The sequence below is a fragment of the Pongo pygmaeus genome, chromosome 8 (genome assembly GCF_028885625.2).
Source record: "Pongo pygmaeus isolate AG05252 chromosome 8, NHGRI_mPonPyg2-v2.0_pri, whole genome shotgun sequence".
Classification (NCBI taxonomy): domain Eukaryota; kingdom Metazoa; phylum Chordata; class Mammalia; order Primates; family Hominidae; genus Pongo; species Pongo pygmaeus.
In genome coordinates this window covers 3,200,157-3,216,466 of record NC_072381.2, presented here as the reverse complement: position 1 = coordinate 3,216,466, position 16,310 = coordinate 3,200,157, and the positions used below count along the sequence as shown (strand labels likewise).

General features: G+C 45.5%; 1 protein-coding gene across 3 annotated transcripts in view; it reads left to right on the top strand.

Moving 5' to 3' along the window:
* The first annotated feature begins 333 nt into the window (after positions 1-333).
* PITRM1 (pitrilysin metallopeptidase 1) overlaps positions 334-16,310 on the top strand; it is a 35,465-nt gene continuing 19,488 nt past the window's right edge. Inside the window, exons 1-12 of one of the 3 annotated variants that reach the window (XM_054436913.2) lie at positions 334-565; positions 3,074-3,176; positions 6,257-6,363; positions 6,955-7,106; positions 7,816-7,930; positions 8,009-8,105; positions 9,480-9,640; positions 13,029-13,155; positions 13,425-13,513; positions 14,326-14,454; positions 15,227-15,340; positions 15,851-15,947. In XM_054436913.2, coding sequence (XP_054292888.1) covers positions 510-565; positions 3,074-3,176; positions 6,257-6,363; positions 6,955-7,106; positions 7,816-7,930; positions 8,009-8,105; positions 9,480-9,640; positions 13,029-13,155; positions 13,425-13,513; positions 14,326-14,454; positions 15,227-15,340; positions 15,851-15,947 — 1,347 coding nt within the window. In that variant the 5' untranslated portion in view covers positions 334-509. Of the gene's footprint in view, positions 566-3,073; positions 3,177-6,256; positions 6,364-6,954; positions 7,107-7,815; positions 7,931-8,008; positions 8,106-9,479; positions 9,641-13,028; positions 13,156-13,424; positions 13,514-14,325; positions 14,455-15,226; positions 15,341-15,850; positions 15,948-16,310 lie in introns of those variants that run through there. The other 2 variants (XM_054436915.2, XM_054436916.1) reach the window with 2 other exon arrangements.

The window sequence follows — 16,310 nt, the reverse complement described above, 5'->3', positions numbered from 1 at the left end:
CACCTGCAAAGAGCCACTCCTGACTAAGCCCCTCCCCTTACTTGCACAGCCCCGCCCAACACAGCACGCCCTTCCAGGAGTCCCTCTTTTCACCAGCGCAGCCCCGCCCTTCACCAGGCCCCACTGTATCTGCATAGACACGCCTCTCGCCACGCCCCACTTCTCGCCTGCCCACTTCCCTCTCCTATCATCTGTCCGCATCCTGCTGCTGGCCGAACCCCGCCCCTTTCGGCAAGCCGACCCCGCCCCTTTCTACCCGTGACCACGCCCCTCGCCTTGCCCGCCTCCTTCGGCACGTCGGCCCCGCCCCTCCCGCCCATCTCCCTCCTCACCGCCCTCCCGCCCGTCCCAGAGCAGTGGAGGCCTACCCTTTTCACCTACAGCCTATCGCAGAGGACGTCGCTGTCCGCGTTGACCAATAGGAGTGGTAGCCGTCACGGCAAGCCCCGCCCCGCGCCCTGCGTCGGGTTAAGAGTGATTCCTCGCTAGCCAGGTCCTCGTCGTAAGCCATGTGGCGCTGCGGCGGGCGGCAGGGGCTGGGTGTGCTGAGGCGGCTGAGCGGCGGGTGAGACGCTGCGACGGGAGGCGCTCGGCGCGCTGGTACCCGGGAGGGGGGAGGGTCCAGGGCGGGCCGGAGGCGTAGGGGTCCTCGTCCCTGCGCCCGGGGCTGGCAGCTCCCCCACCTGTGGGCGTCCCGCACCCCGAGCCCTTCCTGAAGCTCCCGCATCCGAGGCTCCGAGGCCCGAGGACCTCGGAGCTCCTGTCCATTCCCAGGGGCGATGCCCCGGGTTGGGGGCCGGGCCTGCCCGCGGCGCTCCCAGCGGGGCCCTCCATTAGCGTGGGCTTTAACTGGGGTAGTAAATGGGGTCGGCAGTTGCGGTTCTCGCTGACGGCTTTGCTCCTAGTTCATTTTTGTTGGGAGGCCGAGTCCTTAAGAGACCCGAGGCGCCCACAGCCCACACTTAAAGTCTCGCTGTGTTCGGAGAACTGAAGCCTCCCGGAATTGAACTGTTTCGTTTTTTTAATGACTCAATTTATGGGGAAAAAATGACGAAGCGGTTTAGTGTTCATGGTAATCCACGAGCCCGTGTTTAATATAAGGTAACAGTTCAGCGCTGCCGGCCCAGGCCGGGAGGCACGGAGCGTCCGTGGCGTGAGTTTGGCCTGGCCTTACCGCTCAGGAGTTTCCTATCATGTCCTTGATAAGTAACTTCTTAAAATGCTTCTGTCCCATAATTCTGAAATTTGCTAAATCAGTAAGCAAATGTTGGTTATAGCATATCTTCATAATATTGCCAGTGACTGAATAGGGTTTTTTTTTCCTGTACATATTATCTTTAAAAAAAATACTTCGGTGGGATACATTAATATAGAAAATCCCATAAGACATATAATACAATTGGAGAGAATAATAATTACTTTTTTTTTAAGAGCAGGGATCTTGCTCCGTTTCCCAGGCTGGTTTGATCCCCCTCCTCAGCCTCTCACATTGCTGGGGTTACAGGTGTAAGCCATCTCATCCAGGTGAGAATAATTATTAGAAAATAAGTAGATTGGACGCGGCGGCTCACACCTGTAATTCCAGCATGTTGGGAGGCCAAGGAGGGCGGACCACTTGAGGTCAGGAGCTCAAGACCAGCCTGGCCAACATGGTGAAACTGTCTCTACTAAAAATACAAAAATTAGCTGGGCGTAGTAGTGAGCGCTTGTAGTCCCAGCCACTCAGGAGGCTGAGACAGGAGAATTGCTTGAACCCGGGAGGTGGAGGTTGCAGTGAGTCGAGATTGCACCACTGCACTCCGGCCTGGGCAACAAGAGCTCGCTCTTGAGATCTGTCTCAAAAAAGAAAATTAGCTTCCCTATGACCAAGCTGACGATTTCCCCTAACTGCTCGTAATCCTCTCCCTCCCTCTTAGATTATCACTGTCATGACATACAGAAATGTCCTTGCTTTTTTTTTATATTTTACCATCTCTCTGCGTTCTGACAATATCTTGTTACCTATTTGAATAACACCTGTTTAGGATAATACTGTATCATGTGTATCTTTTGTTTAACATTATGTGACCCACATCTTTGTTACACGCAGTTGTAGGCCCTTTTATCGGTAAGGTTTTTTTTTTTTTAGTTGAATGATTAGTCTGCAGTTTATCCATTTTCTGTCGATACACCTCCGGGTGAGTTGAGTTTGGGACTGTCAGGGTTCGTGCTGACATTTTTGTCCATGAGTGCTGGGGCAGCAGTGTAAGGTGTGGAGGATATAGACCAAGAGGTGAATGGATTTCCAATCTTCAGCATTTTTTTTTCTTTTTTTTTTGGAGAGAGTCTTGCTCTGTCACCCAGGCTGGAGTGCAGTGGCGTGATCTCGGCCCACTGCAACCTCCACTTCCCGGGTTCAAGGGATTCTCCTGCCTCTGACTCCCAAGTACCTGGGACTACAGGCGCCTGCCACCACATCAGGCTAATTTTTGGCCAGGCTGGTCTTGAACTCCTGACCTCAGGTGATCCGCCCACCCAGGCCTCCCAAAGTGCTGGGATTACAGACGTAAGCCACTGCGCCCGGCCTCTTCAGCCTTTCTAAAGAATGCCAAGTGCTTTTCCAAAGTTATTCCACTTTGTACTCCCTGTAGCAGTGTATAAAAGTTCCTGGTAATATTAGGCTTTTTGAGTTTTCACCAATCCGGTAGGCATGTAATGGGATTTAACAGTAGCGTGAGTTTCTTGCTATACCGTGAAGGCTTTTGAGGATTCTGTGAGGGAAAGAAGCCCTTTTGTTTAAGAGTTGTTTCTTAAACAATGGGAATTTAAACCGTAATTGTATTATAGTTATTTGTGAACGTGTAGTAAGAAAAGGTTTCCAACATTGAAGCTTTAGTTAAGATAAAAGTTCATTAAAATGGAAAGGACCTTACCGGAAATTAGTTTTCTGAAATGTGCAAGATTTTGGAGGATGCAGTATTTAATTTTTCTTTAATAATCTTTATTACATGAGAGTATTTTCACTATGTGGCTGAATAATGTTAGCCAGGTAATTTTCCTGCAACTCATCTAACTTAGATGACTTTCAATCTAGACATGCACACCACAGAGCGTGGCGATGGAACAGTAACCGGGCTTGTGAGAGGGCTCTACAGTATAAACTAGGAGACAAGATCCATGGATTCACCGTAAACCAGGTATGGGTCGTCCTCGGCACCTCCTTATAAATCCACATACATTGCAGATGTGGCTTCTGGCCTATGTACAGGGCCCTTCAGGGCGGAGACTAGCCTTTTTGTCCTTGTGTCCCAAGGCCCTGGCCCAGCTCTTGTTGCATGGTGGCTACTCGGCTGAACAGAGCTTGTGAGTGGAATGACCCCCAATCCCTTCCTGGAATCCCGCAAAGCCTGATTCTTGTCAGATTTTAGAGAGTAACACTTCCAGCCGGGTCTCTGTAATCAGACACACTAGTGTTTCTGCAGCCAAACCTGGTGTTTCACTGAGTATGAGCATGAAGACTCACTGCCCTGATCTGTTCAGTCAGGTTTTGCCATCAAATAGTTTGCTCTAAACTTCTGCAGAACCTTTCAGTTTTCTGAGCCATTTGGGTTTCAGAATTATAAAGAAGAAATTGTGGACTTATACTTACTTGGGTCTATATTAAAATAGATTCATTTGTTTTTTGTTTTGTTATTTTGCTTAAACCTTTTGTATTGTTTCTATTTAGCATAGTAACTAAAAATGACACGCTTCACATATTTGGCCAGCTGTTGGCTTTGCGCTATGCTCGACGTTACAGCATATGTAAAAGACAAACAGCTTACTCTCTAGAAAGACTGGTGCGGCTGTGACCGGAGGCACATGGTGGACGCCAAGCGGAGGGCCAAGGACAAGGGCGGGAGGAGGAGTGGGAGCTGCTGCTGCTGGGGGCAGAGGGAAGAGCTCCTAGAGAGGGTGGTGTGAGAAAGCGGCTGCCTCTGGGCAGGGCTCCAGCAAGACAGCCAGGCAGTGACTAGGGCGTGCCAGACAAGGTCCAGGCATAGGAGTCATGAAAACAGACCTGGAGCATTTGTGAAATCCTGCGAAGGCCAGGCAAAGACACTTGGGTTTATAGTACAGGTTACTGTTAATAAGGGCCTCGCCCACAGTGGTAGATTCTTCTTTATTTTTCAAATTTTATAGAAACGTATTTATTTTTGAGACTGGGACTCACCCTGTCGCCCAGGCTGGAGTGTGGTGGCGTGATCTTGGCTCACTGCAGCCTCGAACTCCCGGGCTCAAGCGATCCTCTCGCCAAGTAGCTGGGACAAGGTGCCACCACACCTGGCTAATTTTGTGTGTGTGTAGATGGAAACTTTGTTGCCTAGGCTGGTCTCAGACTCGTGGGTTCAAGCAATCCTCTTGTGTGTTAGTCTAGTCTCACACTGCTATGAAGAAATACCCAAGACTGGGTAATTTATAAAGTATGAGCTAAAAAGTGAAGAGGTTTAATTGACTCACAGTTCTGCATGGCTGAGGAGGCCTCAGGAAACACAATCGTGGTGGAAGGCACCTCTTCACAGGGCGGCAGGGGAGAGAATGAGAGTCAAGTGAAGGGGGAAGCCCCTTATAAAACCGTCAGATCTCATGAGAACGTGCTCACTGTCACGAGAATAACATGGGGGAAACTGCCCTCTTGATTCAATTACCTCCCCACCAGGTCCTTCCTACAACATGTGGGGATTATGGAAACTACAATTCAAGATGAGATTTGGGTGGGGACGTAGCCAAACCATATCACCGTGGCCTTCCAAAGTGCTGGGATTATAGGTGTGAGCCACTGTGTCCGGCCATAGAAACTTACGATAAGTCATGATTCTTGTTTGAGAAATAGCTACCATGAAAGCTATTATTATTAAAGCTATATATTATTAGAAAGCAGGCATCTCAACTGTGTCTGCTGATTTTCAACGCATTGATCGTCTGTTACAAAGTACAGTAAGCTTGGAAACAGAAGGAATTTAGCAGCGGTAGATGACGCAGGTCGTAGTGGGCTGCTTTATGCATGACTGTTGGGAGGCAGGCTCCCTAGATTGGGCCGAGGAGACCCGAGGTCTGACCTCTGCCAGCGACGTGCTGTGTGCGCTTGGCCAGGTGACTCATGGCACCTGGAAGGAGGGGGTGGTGAGTGGTGTGGTGATCACAGGGATGTGGTGTGTGATTGACGGAGAGGGCCGGCTGGCATGACTGGAAGAGAAGACAGTTTCTTTCATACTGAGGAGTACGATCACTTACCAGGAGGCTTACCTAAAGTAGGAGATGACCTTCCACGCCGCCCCAGGAGTGGGGAGTCTTTCATCTTTCTTGTGGGCATTTCTATCCTCCCAGCCCCTCCAGCTGTTCCGGAAGCCACAGCTTTGTGCTTCTAGCTACCACCGAGAACCCATCCTAAACTAAGAGAAGCAAACACTGATCCTGGAGCCTCTCCCCGCTGTCGCAGGCTAGCCCACTCCAGCATTTCCCCTCCCTTCAGGCCCGTTCTGCGCACTACAGGAGATGATATGCACAAAAACAGGAGACACAGCCAACGTTGGAAGGGGTACTGTGTTACTGAGGCACAGCACACAAAAGCAGGAGGCACTCAGCAGACATTGGAAGGGGCGCTGTATTACTGAGGTGCAGCACACAAAAGCAGGAGGCACTCAGCAGACATTGGAAGGGGCGCTGTGTTACTGAGGTGCAGCACACAAAAGCAGGAGGCACTCAGCGGACTGTGGAATGTTACTTAGGTGCAGCACAGTACCATAGGAAGGGCAGACACCAGGGTGAATCCTGGCTCTGTGATTTAGGCAGCTTATTTCATCACCCTGAGCCTCGGTTTTTTCATCTGTAAATGAGGATGAGAATACCTCCCTCACAGGATTATATGTGACATGATTAGAAAATGCCTAGCCAAAAAAAGAATAAAAAATTTAAAAAATAAAAAAATCGAAAATACCTGGCCAGTAGTAAGCGCACACGCGCTCACTCTCTCTCTCTCTCTCTTGCTCGCTTGCTCTCTCTGTATACACACACACACACACATATTCTCATCTGCCTTTTTTAGGTCTGTCTTTCCTCATTTGTAGGATAAGGGACCTGGACAAGAAGGTTCTATTCTCTCTAGCTCTGAAATACTGGCTTCCCGGCATCATCTAATTTCAGGCAGAAAAGCCAATTTTCTCAGTGTGTCGAAGATAACCATTTCAAAGGCCATTTTGTCTAAGTTTAACTGGTCGTGTTTTTCTTGTTAACTCAGGTGACATCTGTTCCCGAGCTATTCCTGACTGCAGTGAAGCTCATCCATGATGACACAGGAGCCAGGTATTTACACCTGGCCAGAGAAGACACGAATAATCTGTTCAGGTATGTGATGCATTGTAAGAACATGGTCTTGAATGTTTTTATTTAAATCAGGGATGTCCATTCTTTTGGCTTCCCTGTGTCACAATGGAAGAACAACTGTCTTAGGCCACGCATAAAATACACTAAGGACAGCTGATGAGCTAAAAATAATAAATAAAGGGCCTCAATGTTTTAAGACAGTGTATGAATTTGTGTTGGGCCGCATTTCAAGCTGTCCCGAGCATGCGGGCTGCAGGCTGCGGGTGGGACAAGCTTGATTTAAAACATGACTGTACATTACGTGGTTTAAAATATCATCTCACAAGTATTTTTATGGACAGAGCATCTTGAAAAATAAGGAAAAGCTTACACGGACTTATAATCTCATCAAAATACAATTTTACAGTCTGAATCAATGATTTACATTATAGTTGGAAAACCCTGTGCTGGAGGATTGTGGTGTCAGAATGATGATTTCTAGTAGGCTGAGGTGATGACGTGTCTGGGAACTGTGTCCGCAGCACTAAGCTGAACCTTTTGCGTTCTGGTCATTCTCCTTCCCTAGCGTGCCGTTCCTCCCCCTTCCCTAGCATGCTGTTCCTTCTTCCCTAGCGTGCAGTTCCGTACCACTCCCATGGACAGTACCGGTGTTCCTCACATTCTTGAGCATACCGTCCTTTGTGGGTCTCAGAAATATCCATGCAGAGACCCTTTCTTCAGAATGTTGAACCGATCCCTCTCCACGTTCATGAACGCCTTCACAGGTGAGACCAGCATCCTGCACAGAAACTGCCTTTGGGTTTGCCAGGCACACCCACTGGAATTCAGTTAGTTTCTGAGAAGGAATGAGGGGAGTGGGCAATTCATGTTCTAGAATAATTTTTACCTCTCTCTAGTTGGAGGACATAAGAAATTTAATCCTTCAGGAAAGCCACATGGGAGCGAGGTTGTAAAAACTAGCATTTTAAGAAAACGTACGTGAACTTTTCCCAGAAAAGTTCAAAACAATTTTCTCTCGGAGGTATCACTACAGTGCCAGGCCTCCAGAGTTACCGCTCATGTTGATGTTTGACTTTTAGTAAGACTGATGATAGTGGATAGGGTGACGATGAACAGTGCATTCTGTGGGGGAGTGACATTGAAGAGCAAGTTAAATCCATGCTGTTACAGAATGAGGTCACCTTTGTAGATGCACGAAAGTCCCTGGAGAAACTTGAGAGAGTTTAGATGTTAGCTGAAGAAAGCCCTGGTGCCCGTCGAGTGCAGATCCTGAGACGGTATGGGAAAGCCGGCACTTGGGGTTATGAGCTGGGACAGCTGCTGAGGCTGGGGACCAGAGCATGGGGCCACTGCCCCGTCCCAAGAATAGCTACAGCTTACTGTCCTAGGACAAAGGAGAAATGAGGCTTGAGAGTCAATAATTTTAGTAGAAATCTGTTATATTTTACAATTTCACTTTTCATTTGTACCCAGCTAGTGATTATACTCTGTATCCATTTTCCACACAAAATCCCAAGGACTTTCAGAATCTCCTCTCGGTGTATTTGGATGCCACCTTTTTCCCATGTTTACGTGAGCTGGATTTCTGGTATGTCATGAATGATTAACTAGTTGATACAGACTTTAGTATTTGAGTCACTATCAGCTTATAATTATTTGTCCTCAGGCAGGAAGGATGGCGGCTGGAACATGAGAATCCGAGAGACCCCCAGACACCCTTGGTCTTTAAAGGAGTCGTCTTTAATGAGATGAAGGGAGCGTTTGTAAGTTTTCTTCCTTTTTTATGTTGTGTTCAGCTTACCTTACCCATGTACAGTATCATGATATAGACACATCTGGAAGATGGTTGATTTTTATTTAATATTCTCATTGTAGGTGATACGTTCTCGAATTAGCTGGGGTCAGTGCTGTGAGCAGAAGCCAGGGGTAGCAGGGCCAGGCTGCTGTTCTTCCCAGCAGGTCTCAGACCATGTCTGGGGACCCCCAGTGTATGATCTGCAGCAAGTCTGTGAGATAAAAGCTATTTTCATACCACTACCAAGACATTGTCTTTTCACTCATTCTTGCCCACGTACACGGTATACTTTCTAGAGGCTGCATGGCGAGGTGTGTGACACACAGCGAGCTGGATACAGAGCAGATGGGGGAGTCCAGCTTCACCTCTGAGCCAGACGCTACAGAGATTTGCAAAAAAGGCAACACAGCACCACTCTAAGTAGTCAGTTTTTTGTTATGAGAAGTATTTTTCAAAAATATTTACATTAACATGTAATGATGGCTTACCTTAATGAATAAGTATTTTTTAAATGTCTCAGCTTTAATGTAGAATATAGAAAAATTATATAAACACACACAGGCACATACACAGGCAAAAACGCCCACATAATCAAAAGCTGTTTGGGTCCTCATTAAAACCCATTTATGCCTAGTGTTCCATTATTTGGAACCCTAAGCTTGTGGGAGTTATTTATATCCTACAGCTCAAGGTCATCGCCAAGGGCTGATTTTTTACAAAAAAATTGCAACCTCAGGCATAAATGGGTTAATTTTTCAGAGTGTAAAGGAGTCTTGAGACCATTTTGGATTAAGAGCTGCTGTCCTGGGCCCGTGTCTTCATGTCCCCTTGTGGCTTTGACAACCTGCCTGTCCTGGTGTCCCTGAGGCTCATGGGTGGCCTGCTCTCTGATTCCCGTAGCCCCTCTCGGCTGGTCAACTATTTCTTACCTTTTCAGTCTCAATTTGGTGGTATTTTCTTCCAAGGAGTCTTCTTGAACTCAAGTTGGGGTGACAGCTTCTCCCCACTTCCCTCACGGCTGGTGGGCAGACCTAGTGATCCGTCCTGATTTACAGCCCTCAGCTATGCGTTTGTTGCACCACACATCAAAAAGTCCATTGTTCTTCTCAATCCTTGGGTCCTGTGCATGGGTGATGAATGATTGAATACCGTGTTAAACAATGCCTGCGTGGGTGTCTTTTTTTTTTTTTTTTTTTTTTAACCATTAGAACAGCTTTATTTGCAAAGTATTACAAGTGTATGCACCAGAAGGTGATCAATTGGCTATATTGTAAGTAATGTAACTTGTGTGTATTATTTTACATGTATATATTCTTATGATTTATTTATTTTACGTTTCAAGACAGACAATGAGAGGATATTCTCCCAGCACCTTCAGAACAGACTTCTTCCCGACCACACGTACTCAGTGGTCTCCGGGGGTGACCCACTTTGCATCCTGGAGCTTACATGGGAGCAGCTTAAGCAGTTTCATGCCACTCACTATCACCCAAGCAATGCTAGGTAATATTTTGTTGGAAAACTTTGATGGTGGATTGTGAAAAGTTGACTTGTTTGTGTTCTTACAGCTTCATGACATGGCTTCTCTCATTTAGCAATGCTTAAGAAATATCTAAGTGTAGGTAAGATTCTTGGCCTAAGTTTGCCTGTCTTATTGGACATTGATTTTGGACATTGACAATGATAGCCTTCAGTAGGCTCAGCATGGTGGTTACAAACACAGCATTTAGAGTCCCCCAGAGGAGGGTCCTGGCCCCGCAGCCTCTTGCCTCACATCCAGCTTGGTTGCGTGGAGAGTGGGGGTGCATGGATGGTACCCACCTTGACACGGGGTGTGACGCTTCAAGCCCTCTCCTTGGCACGGAGAAGTGCTCTTCCAATAGTGGATGCAGTTACTGAACCTTAATTACATCCTCACTTTCTGATACATTGCTTGTTCTTATGTCACTAATGTAAGGTCATTATAATAATAATATAGTTATATATCTTATATAAAACACTAATTGTATTTACATATAAATGCTAATGTAAAAATATATTTGCAAGATTATTTTATGTAAAAATAATTATGAAAATTTGAAGCATACAGAAAAGTAGAGAGACTAGAATAATGAGCCCCTAAACACTTATCATGTACTAGATATCCTTTCCCTTGCTGAAGTTTTTGGAAGTAAATTATAGACGTCACGATCATTTGCCCCTAAATATTTGAATTTGTGACCCTAAAACATGAGGATTTTTTCTTACATGAGCTAATGCCATTTTCAGTTTTAATAGAATAAAACATACTTTCTTAAAACTGCCTATTTCTTATTCCATATTCAGATTTTCTAGTTGGCCCCAAAGTGTTTGTTGCACGGGGTCCCACAGGTCACACCTGGTCGGCCCGGGTTTCTCCTGGGCACCCTCTAGGGGACAGCAGAGGAGTGTGCAGGCCCGGCTTCTTTCCGGCGCTCTCAATTTCCAGGTGGCCTGGCTGCTCCCGCGTGGTGTTGGGTGCCATGTTCCTGTGTTTCCTGAGAGCTGGAACTTAGATCCAAAGACTTAGTTTGAGTCAGGCTGCGCCTTTTTAAGCAGAGTTCCTCATGGGGAGCTCTCCATAGACGGCCACATCCTACCATCGTGTGAGGCCTGCTTGCCTCCACTGGGGATCTCACACCAGCGGGGTCCATGCTGAGAGTCAGCCACTGCCTTGGGAAGATCTGCTCTTTCCCTTCAGCCACAGACCATCTGGCGGGCTTGAGTTTCTGGTGTCCTGTGATAATGAGTTCCTCATCAACCTATTAATGGTTTTCATATTCATTGAGTATTATTGCCTGAATCAATTACTTTATTAGAGTTTGTGAAGTTTTCTAATTCTGTAATTTCTTCTTCATTTGTTTGCTGGACTTCTTCAAAGAAGAGCTCCACATCAGCTGGGCTATCGGGTTATCTTGAAATACGGTTCTGTGGAAAAGGCAGGGCCGGCTGCTCTCCCTGGGAAGTCCAGTTTGAGGAGGAGGGGTGGTGCAGGAACTACCTCTAATGGTAACAGAAGAGGCTGTCTTGTTTTTTTTTTTTTTTTTTTTAAAGACAGGGTCTGGTTCTGTCCCCCAGGCTGGAGTACAGTGGCATGATCTTGTCTTACTGCAGCCTCAGCCTCCTGAGTAGCTGGGACTACAGGCACATGCCACCATGCCCAGCTAGTGCTTATATTTTTTTGTAGAGACAGAGTCTCACCATGTTGCCCAGGCTGGTCTCGAACTTCTGAGTTCAGTCTGCCCACCCTGACCTCCCAAAGTGCTGGGATTACATGCTTGAGCCACTGCGCCCAACATGGAGAAGAGAGTTCTTTCTTTTCTTCTTTTTTTTTTTCTCCAGTCTTGTTTTGTTTTTTAGTACCACTCTGACCTCACAGAAATATTTCTGTATATGTATATATTTGAGATTATGTGATCAGATGGAATTTATTCATTTTTATGCCCACATTTGCCCCAGCTGTGGGCCCGTTTTGGTCTAACTTCTTTAGTTTCTACGCCCCCACCCCCACCTCCCTAACACATGCACAGCCAGGCCCTCCCTGCTCCAGAGGTTTAACTGTCTGTTTCCCCAGGGAGCTCTGATTTCTGTGGCTAATGGGGAAGGGCCTTTGGAGAGAAGCATCTGGACACTAGGGGTGGTAATTGCTCCTGGATTCTCTCAACCCCGAGAGTGTAAAATTTGTTTCTAAATTCTAGAGTGAGAAATTTCTGAAGATTCTGTAAGATACTAGTTCCCCAAACCTTAACCATAGTTCAGGCAACATAGTAAAGAAAAAGATAAATTCTGTCATTGTAACCTTTTTCCTCTGGTTGAATAAATGTGTTATCTTTATAAACGTGTATAACCTTGAATTTGTTGCCAAAAATTGAGTTTTGTGAAATTGTCAGTTGGATTACTATATTACTGTACCTAGGGTTATAAAGTATTTTTAGCAAATACCTCATTTGGTTTTTATCACATATCTAGATGAAGTTTAAAATGAAAGTTCGATTTTTGGCTAGGTGTGGTGACTCATGCCTGCAAATCCAAGCACTTAGGGAGGCCAAGATGGGAGGATTGCTTGAGGCCAGGAGTTTGAGACCAGCATGGGTAACATAGTGAGAACTCATCTCTAAAACTTAAAAATTAGCCGGCCAGGCACGGTGGCTCATGCCTGTAATTCCAGCACTTTGGGAGGCTGAGACAGGTGGATCACCTGAGGTCAGGAGTTTGAGACCAGCCTAACCAACATGGTGAAACCCTATCTCTACTAAAAATACAAAAATTAGCTGGGCATGGTGGTGGGCACCTGTAATCCCAGCTACTTGGGAGGATGAGGCAGGAGAATCTTTTAAACCCGGGAGGTGGAGGTTGCAGTGAGCTGAGATTGTGTCATTGCACTCCAGCCTCGGGGGACAGGGCGAGACTCCGTTTCAAAAAAAAAAACCACCAAAACCAAGTGTGGTGGGGTAGTCCTGGTAGTCCCGGCTACTCAGGAGGCTGAGGCAGGAGGATTGCTTGAGCCCAGGAGCTTGAGGCTGCAGTGAGCTGTGATGGTGCCACTGCACTCCAGCGGATGCCTGAAGCCAGGAATAGCACCATGCCCTGTGAATGAATGTTGAATTTATAAATTAGGCACAGTGAGAGGTTAACAATAACTAATAATAAAATAGAACAATTATAACAATATACTGTAATAAGTTACATGAATTTTGATCTCTCGAAGTACCGTGGTATTTTTGGACCTTGGTTGAGTAAGGGTGACTGAAACCGAAAGACAAGACCTTAGATAAGGGGCACTCCTGTGTACTGTGTTTCAGTGAAAAAGACAGCACTTGATCTCAAATCTTGTAAACTAAAACAGACTAATTATATTCCCTTAAAATTTTAGGTTCTTCACGTATGGTAATTTTCCGTTAGAACAGCATCTGAAACAAATTCACGAGGAAGCACTGAGCAAATTCCAGAAAATTGAACCAAGCACCGCAGTGCCAGCTCAGACACCCTGGGACAAGCCTGTGAGTGCCCCACCGTGTTTGTGTCTTTCCTGGTAAAAATATGGTGACATGAGAACTTGGACTGCGTGTTCATGATGAGATTTCAGAGGCTGTCATGGTTGGTACAGAGTATGGGAGAGCTTTTCAAGCCAAAAGAATCATTATTTGTTTGAAAGGAAAGTTAACTTAGTGGAAAGCATGTTTCGCTCCATTTTGTGTATCCAGATAACCTAGAGTAGTTGACGACCGTCAGACACTATGCCTACTCACAACGTCACGTCATTTTACAGAGGGAATTCCAGATAACATGTGGCCCGGATTCATTTGCTACAGATCCCTCTAAACAAACAACCGTCAGCGTTAGCTTCCTCTTACCGGAGTAAGTATATGCTGTCAAAGCTCATACAAGACAAAAACATGAGGAAAATGTTTCTATTAGAAGGTTCAGAAGTGAGTTCTACAATTGAATGTAAATTACTATACAGTTAGGATTCAGGGGTTAAGTGGATTTTAGGAATAGAGCACAAAATGTCAAAGTTTTTAATAACATCCAAAATGGTTTTTGAGGAAAATCATTTTTGATAGCCCTCTGGAAGAAAAGTAATTTACTTACTGTATTTCAAAGCTTTATTCCTACAGAGAAAAGACTGCCTCCAACCAGCAATTGCTCACATTTTGAGGTCACAGGTCCCTTTGAGTGTGAGAATGGTACTATGAACACGCACCTCGGCAAAATATACCACATACAAAACTTTGTAATTCCGGTGGTTTCACGAGACTAGGTCGGAACCGTGCCGGGGGGTGTTCAGGAAGGGAAGGCTTGGGCTCTGGGCCCTCCCGTGCTCAGCCTGCAGCTCCGTGGCTGGCACCTCCCCTGGCTTGTTCCTTGTCTCCTTAATGGTGCTGCCACTGTGCCTGTCATTTAAATCACGTGTGAAAAGTGCTTGGCAGGCTGTCATATGGTGAGCATTTCATGTGACGGTGAAGTTAATTTTATGGTTTGTGCCCCCCTTCAAAAATCCTGGTATTTAAGGGAAATTCTCTTTTGCTCATAAAATTGTTAAATCTTGAAATGCAAGAATTTCTAGAAAGATGTGTAGTGATTTTAAATAAAATGTGCATAAGGGCCAATAATTTTCCCTTTACTCTTTTCTTACCTCCCCTTTCCTTTTTTTTTTTTTTTCAATGCAGCATCACTGACACATTTGAAGCCTTCACGTTAAGTCTTCTGTCTTCACTCTTGACTTCTGGGCCCAATTCTCCCTTTTACAAAGCCTTGATTGAATCTGGCCTTGGCACAGACTTTTCTCCTGATGTTGGGTGAGTTTATGATTAGATTAGATCAGTAGTTCTCATTCGTTGGGGGCAGTTTTGCTCCTCCACCTCCACACCCTGTCCCGGCCCCACACTTGACAATGTCTGGAACATTTTTGGATTTTTGATTGCTATAATCGGAAGATGGCAGACCAGGAAGTTGCTGAGTGTCTCATGGTACGCAGGATGGCCGACCCCATCAGGGAGCTCTGGATGAGATCCTGGATCCAATGCCAGCCATTTGTGTCCCCCCAAGGGGGCATTTGTCCAAAGGAAAACACCCAGCACAAAGACAGCTTTTCCAGGACCTCAGAATGTCATGCTGTTGTCTCTTACAGGTCAAGTTATTAAGTATTAGAATTTTATTTTTTTTTTTTTGAGACGGAGTCTCGCTCTGTCACCCAGGCTGGAGTGCAGTGGCGCGATCTCGGCTCACTGCAAGCTCCACCTCCTGGGTTCATGCCATTCTCCTGCCTCAGCCTCTAGAGTAGCTGGGACTACAGGAATTTTTAAAATTTTGTAAAACTCAGCAGTTCTCTGTTTTGATATTTATCCTGCCATAACTCAAAAGTTTAAATTTTATTTTTAAAAAAAGATGTAAAAATGACATGGATGTACGTACACAGAACCAGTTACTTGAGAACACTGCTTTAATGCGCTTTTCAGTGGAGGGGCTGGAGTTCAAGGCGCTTCATTCTGATCTTTAAATCAAGCATATTACGAGGGCATGATGAACGTGCCCGGATTCCAGTGCATCATTTCTGGTTTTGTCTTCTAGATATAATGGCTACACGAGGGAGGCCTACTTCAGTGTCGGCCTCCAAGGGATTGCGGAGAAAGACATTGAGACTGTCGGAAGCCTGGTAGACAGAACCATTGATGAAGTAGTTGAGTGAGTGTGGCTTGTTTGTAACAATCTGCTTTCGTTCCTTATTCCTGCATGCTTTTTGGGAGGAGCTGAGCCTGATCCATTGTTTCGGCCTTCCCTCTCTGTCATATAACATGCATTTGTTCATATTTAGTTGTTTAAATATTATCTCTCTACTACCTTCTGTTTCTAAAACTCTTCAACATCTTAGGTTTTTGTTTTGTTTTGAGACAGGGTCTTGCTTTGTCACCCAGCCTGCTGTGCAGTGGCGTGATCTCGGCTCACTGCATTTTCCTCCCCTACCAGGCTCAGGTGATCCTCCCACCTCAGCCTCCCAAGTAGCTGGAACTAGGGTGCACACCACCATGCCCAGCTAATTTTTGTATAGTAGAGATGGGCTTTCTCTATGTTGCCCAGGCTGGTCTTAAACTCCTGGCCTCAAGCAGTCCTCCTGCCTTGGCCTCCCAAAGTGCTGGGATTACAAACATGAGCCATTGTGTCTGGCCCATCTTTGTTCTTCATTGTATTCTTTAGGAAAGGATTTGAAGATGATCGAATTGAGGCTTTACTTCATAAAATTGAAATACAGATGAAACATCAGTCTACCAGCTTTGGGCTGATGCTGACATCAGTAAGTGATTTCTCAACAACTTTGTTTTTGTTTTATAATAGACATTTTGTCTTGTTACTAGCTTAATTGGCTTTTTGATATTTTTGTGTGAAATAGATTACTTTAAATGGGTAAGGATTTATAACTAGTAATCTGTTGGTTATTTCCTAAACATTATTTCAGCCTGTGCTTTTTATTAGAACCAAATAGGGCTAAAGTAAGTTTTTTGGTTTCTCCATCCAAAGAATTACATGACTTTTGTTATAAATAATCATCTGTGGTATATTTACATATAGAAACTAGGATCTTAATATCAAGTCTGGGCTGTTTGTGGAGGTTGTACTATGTGGTACCCGCTGCATTGTGGATGTGGAAATCTTCCTT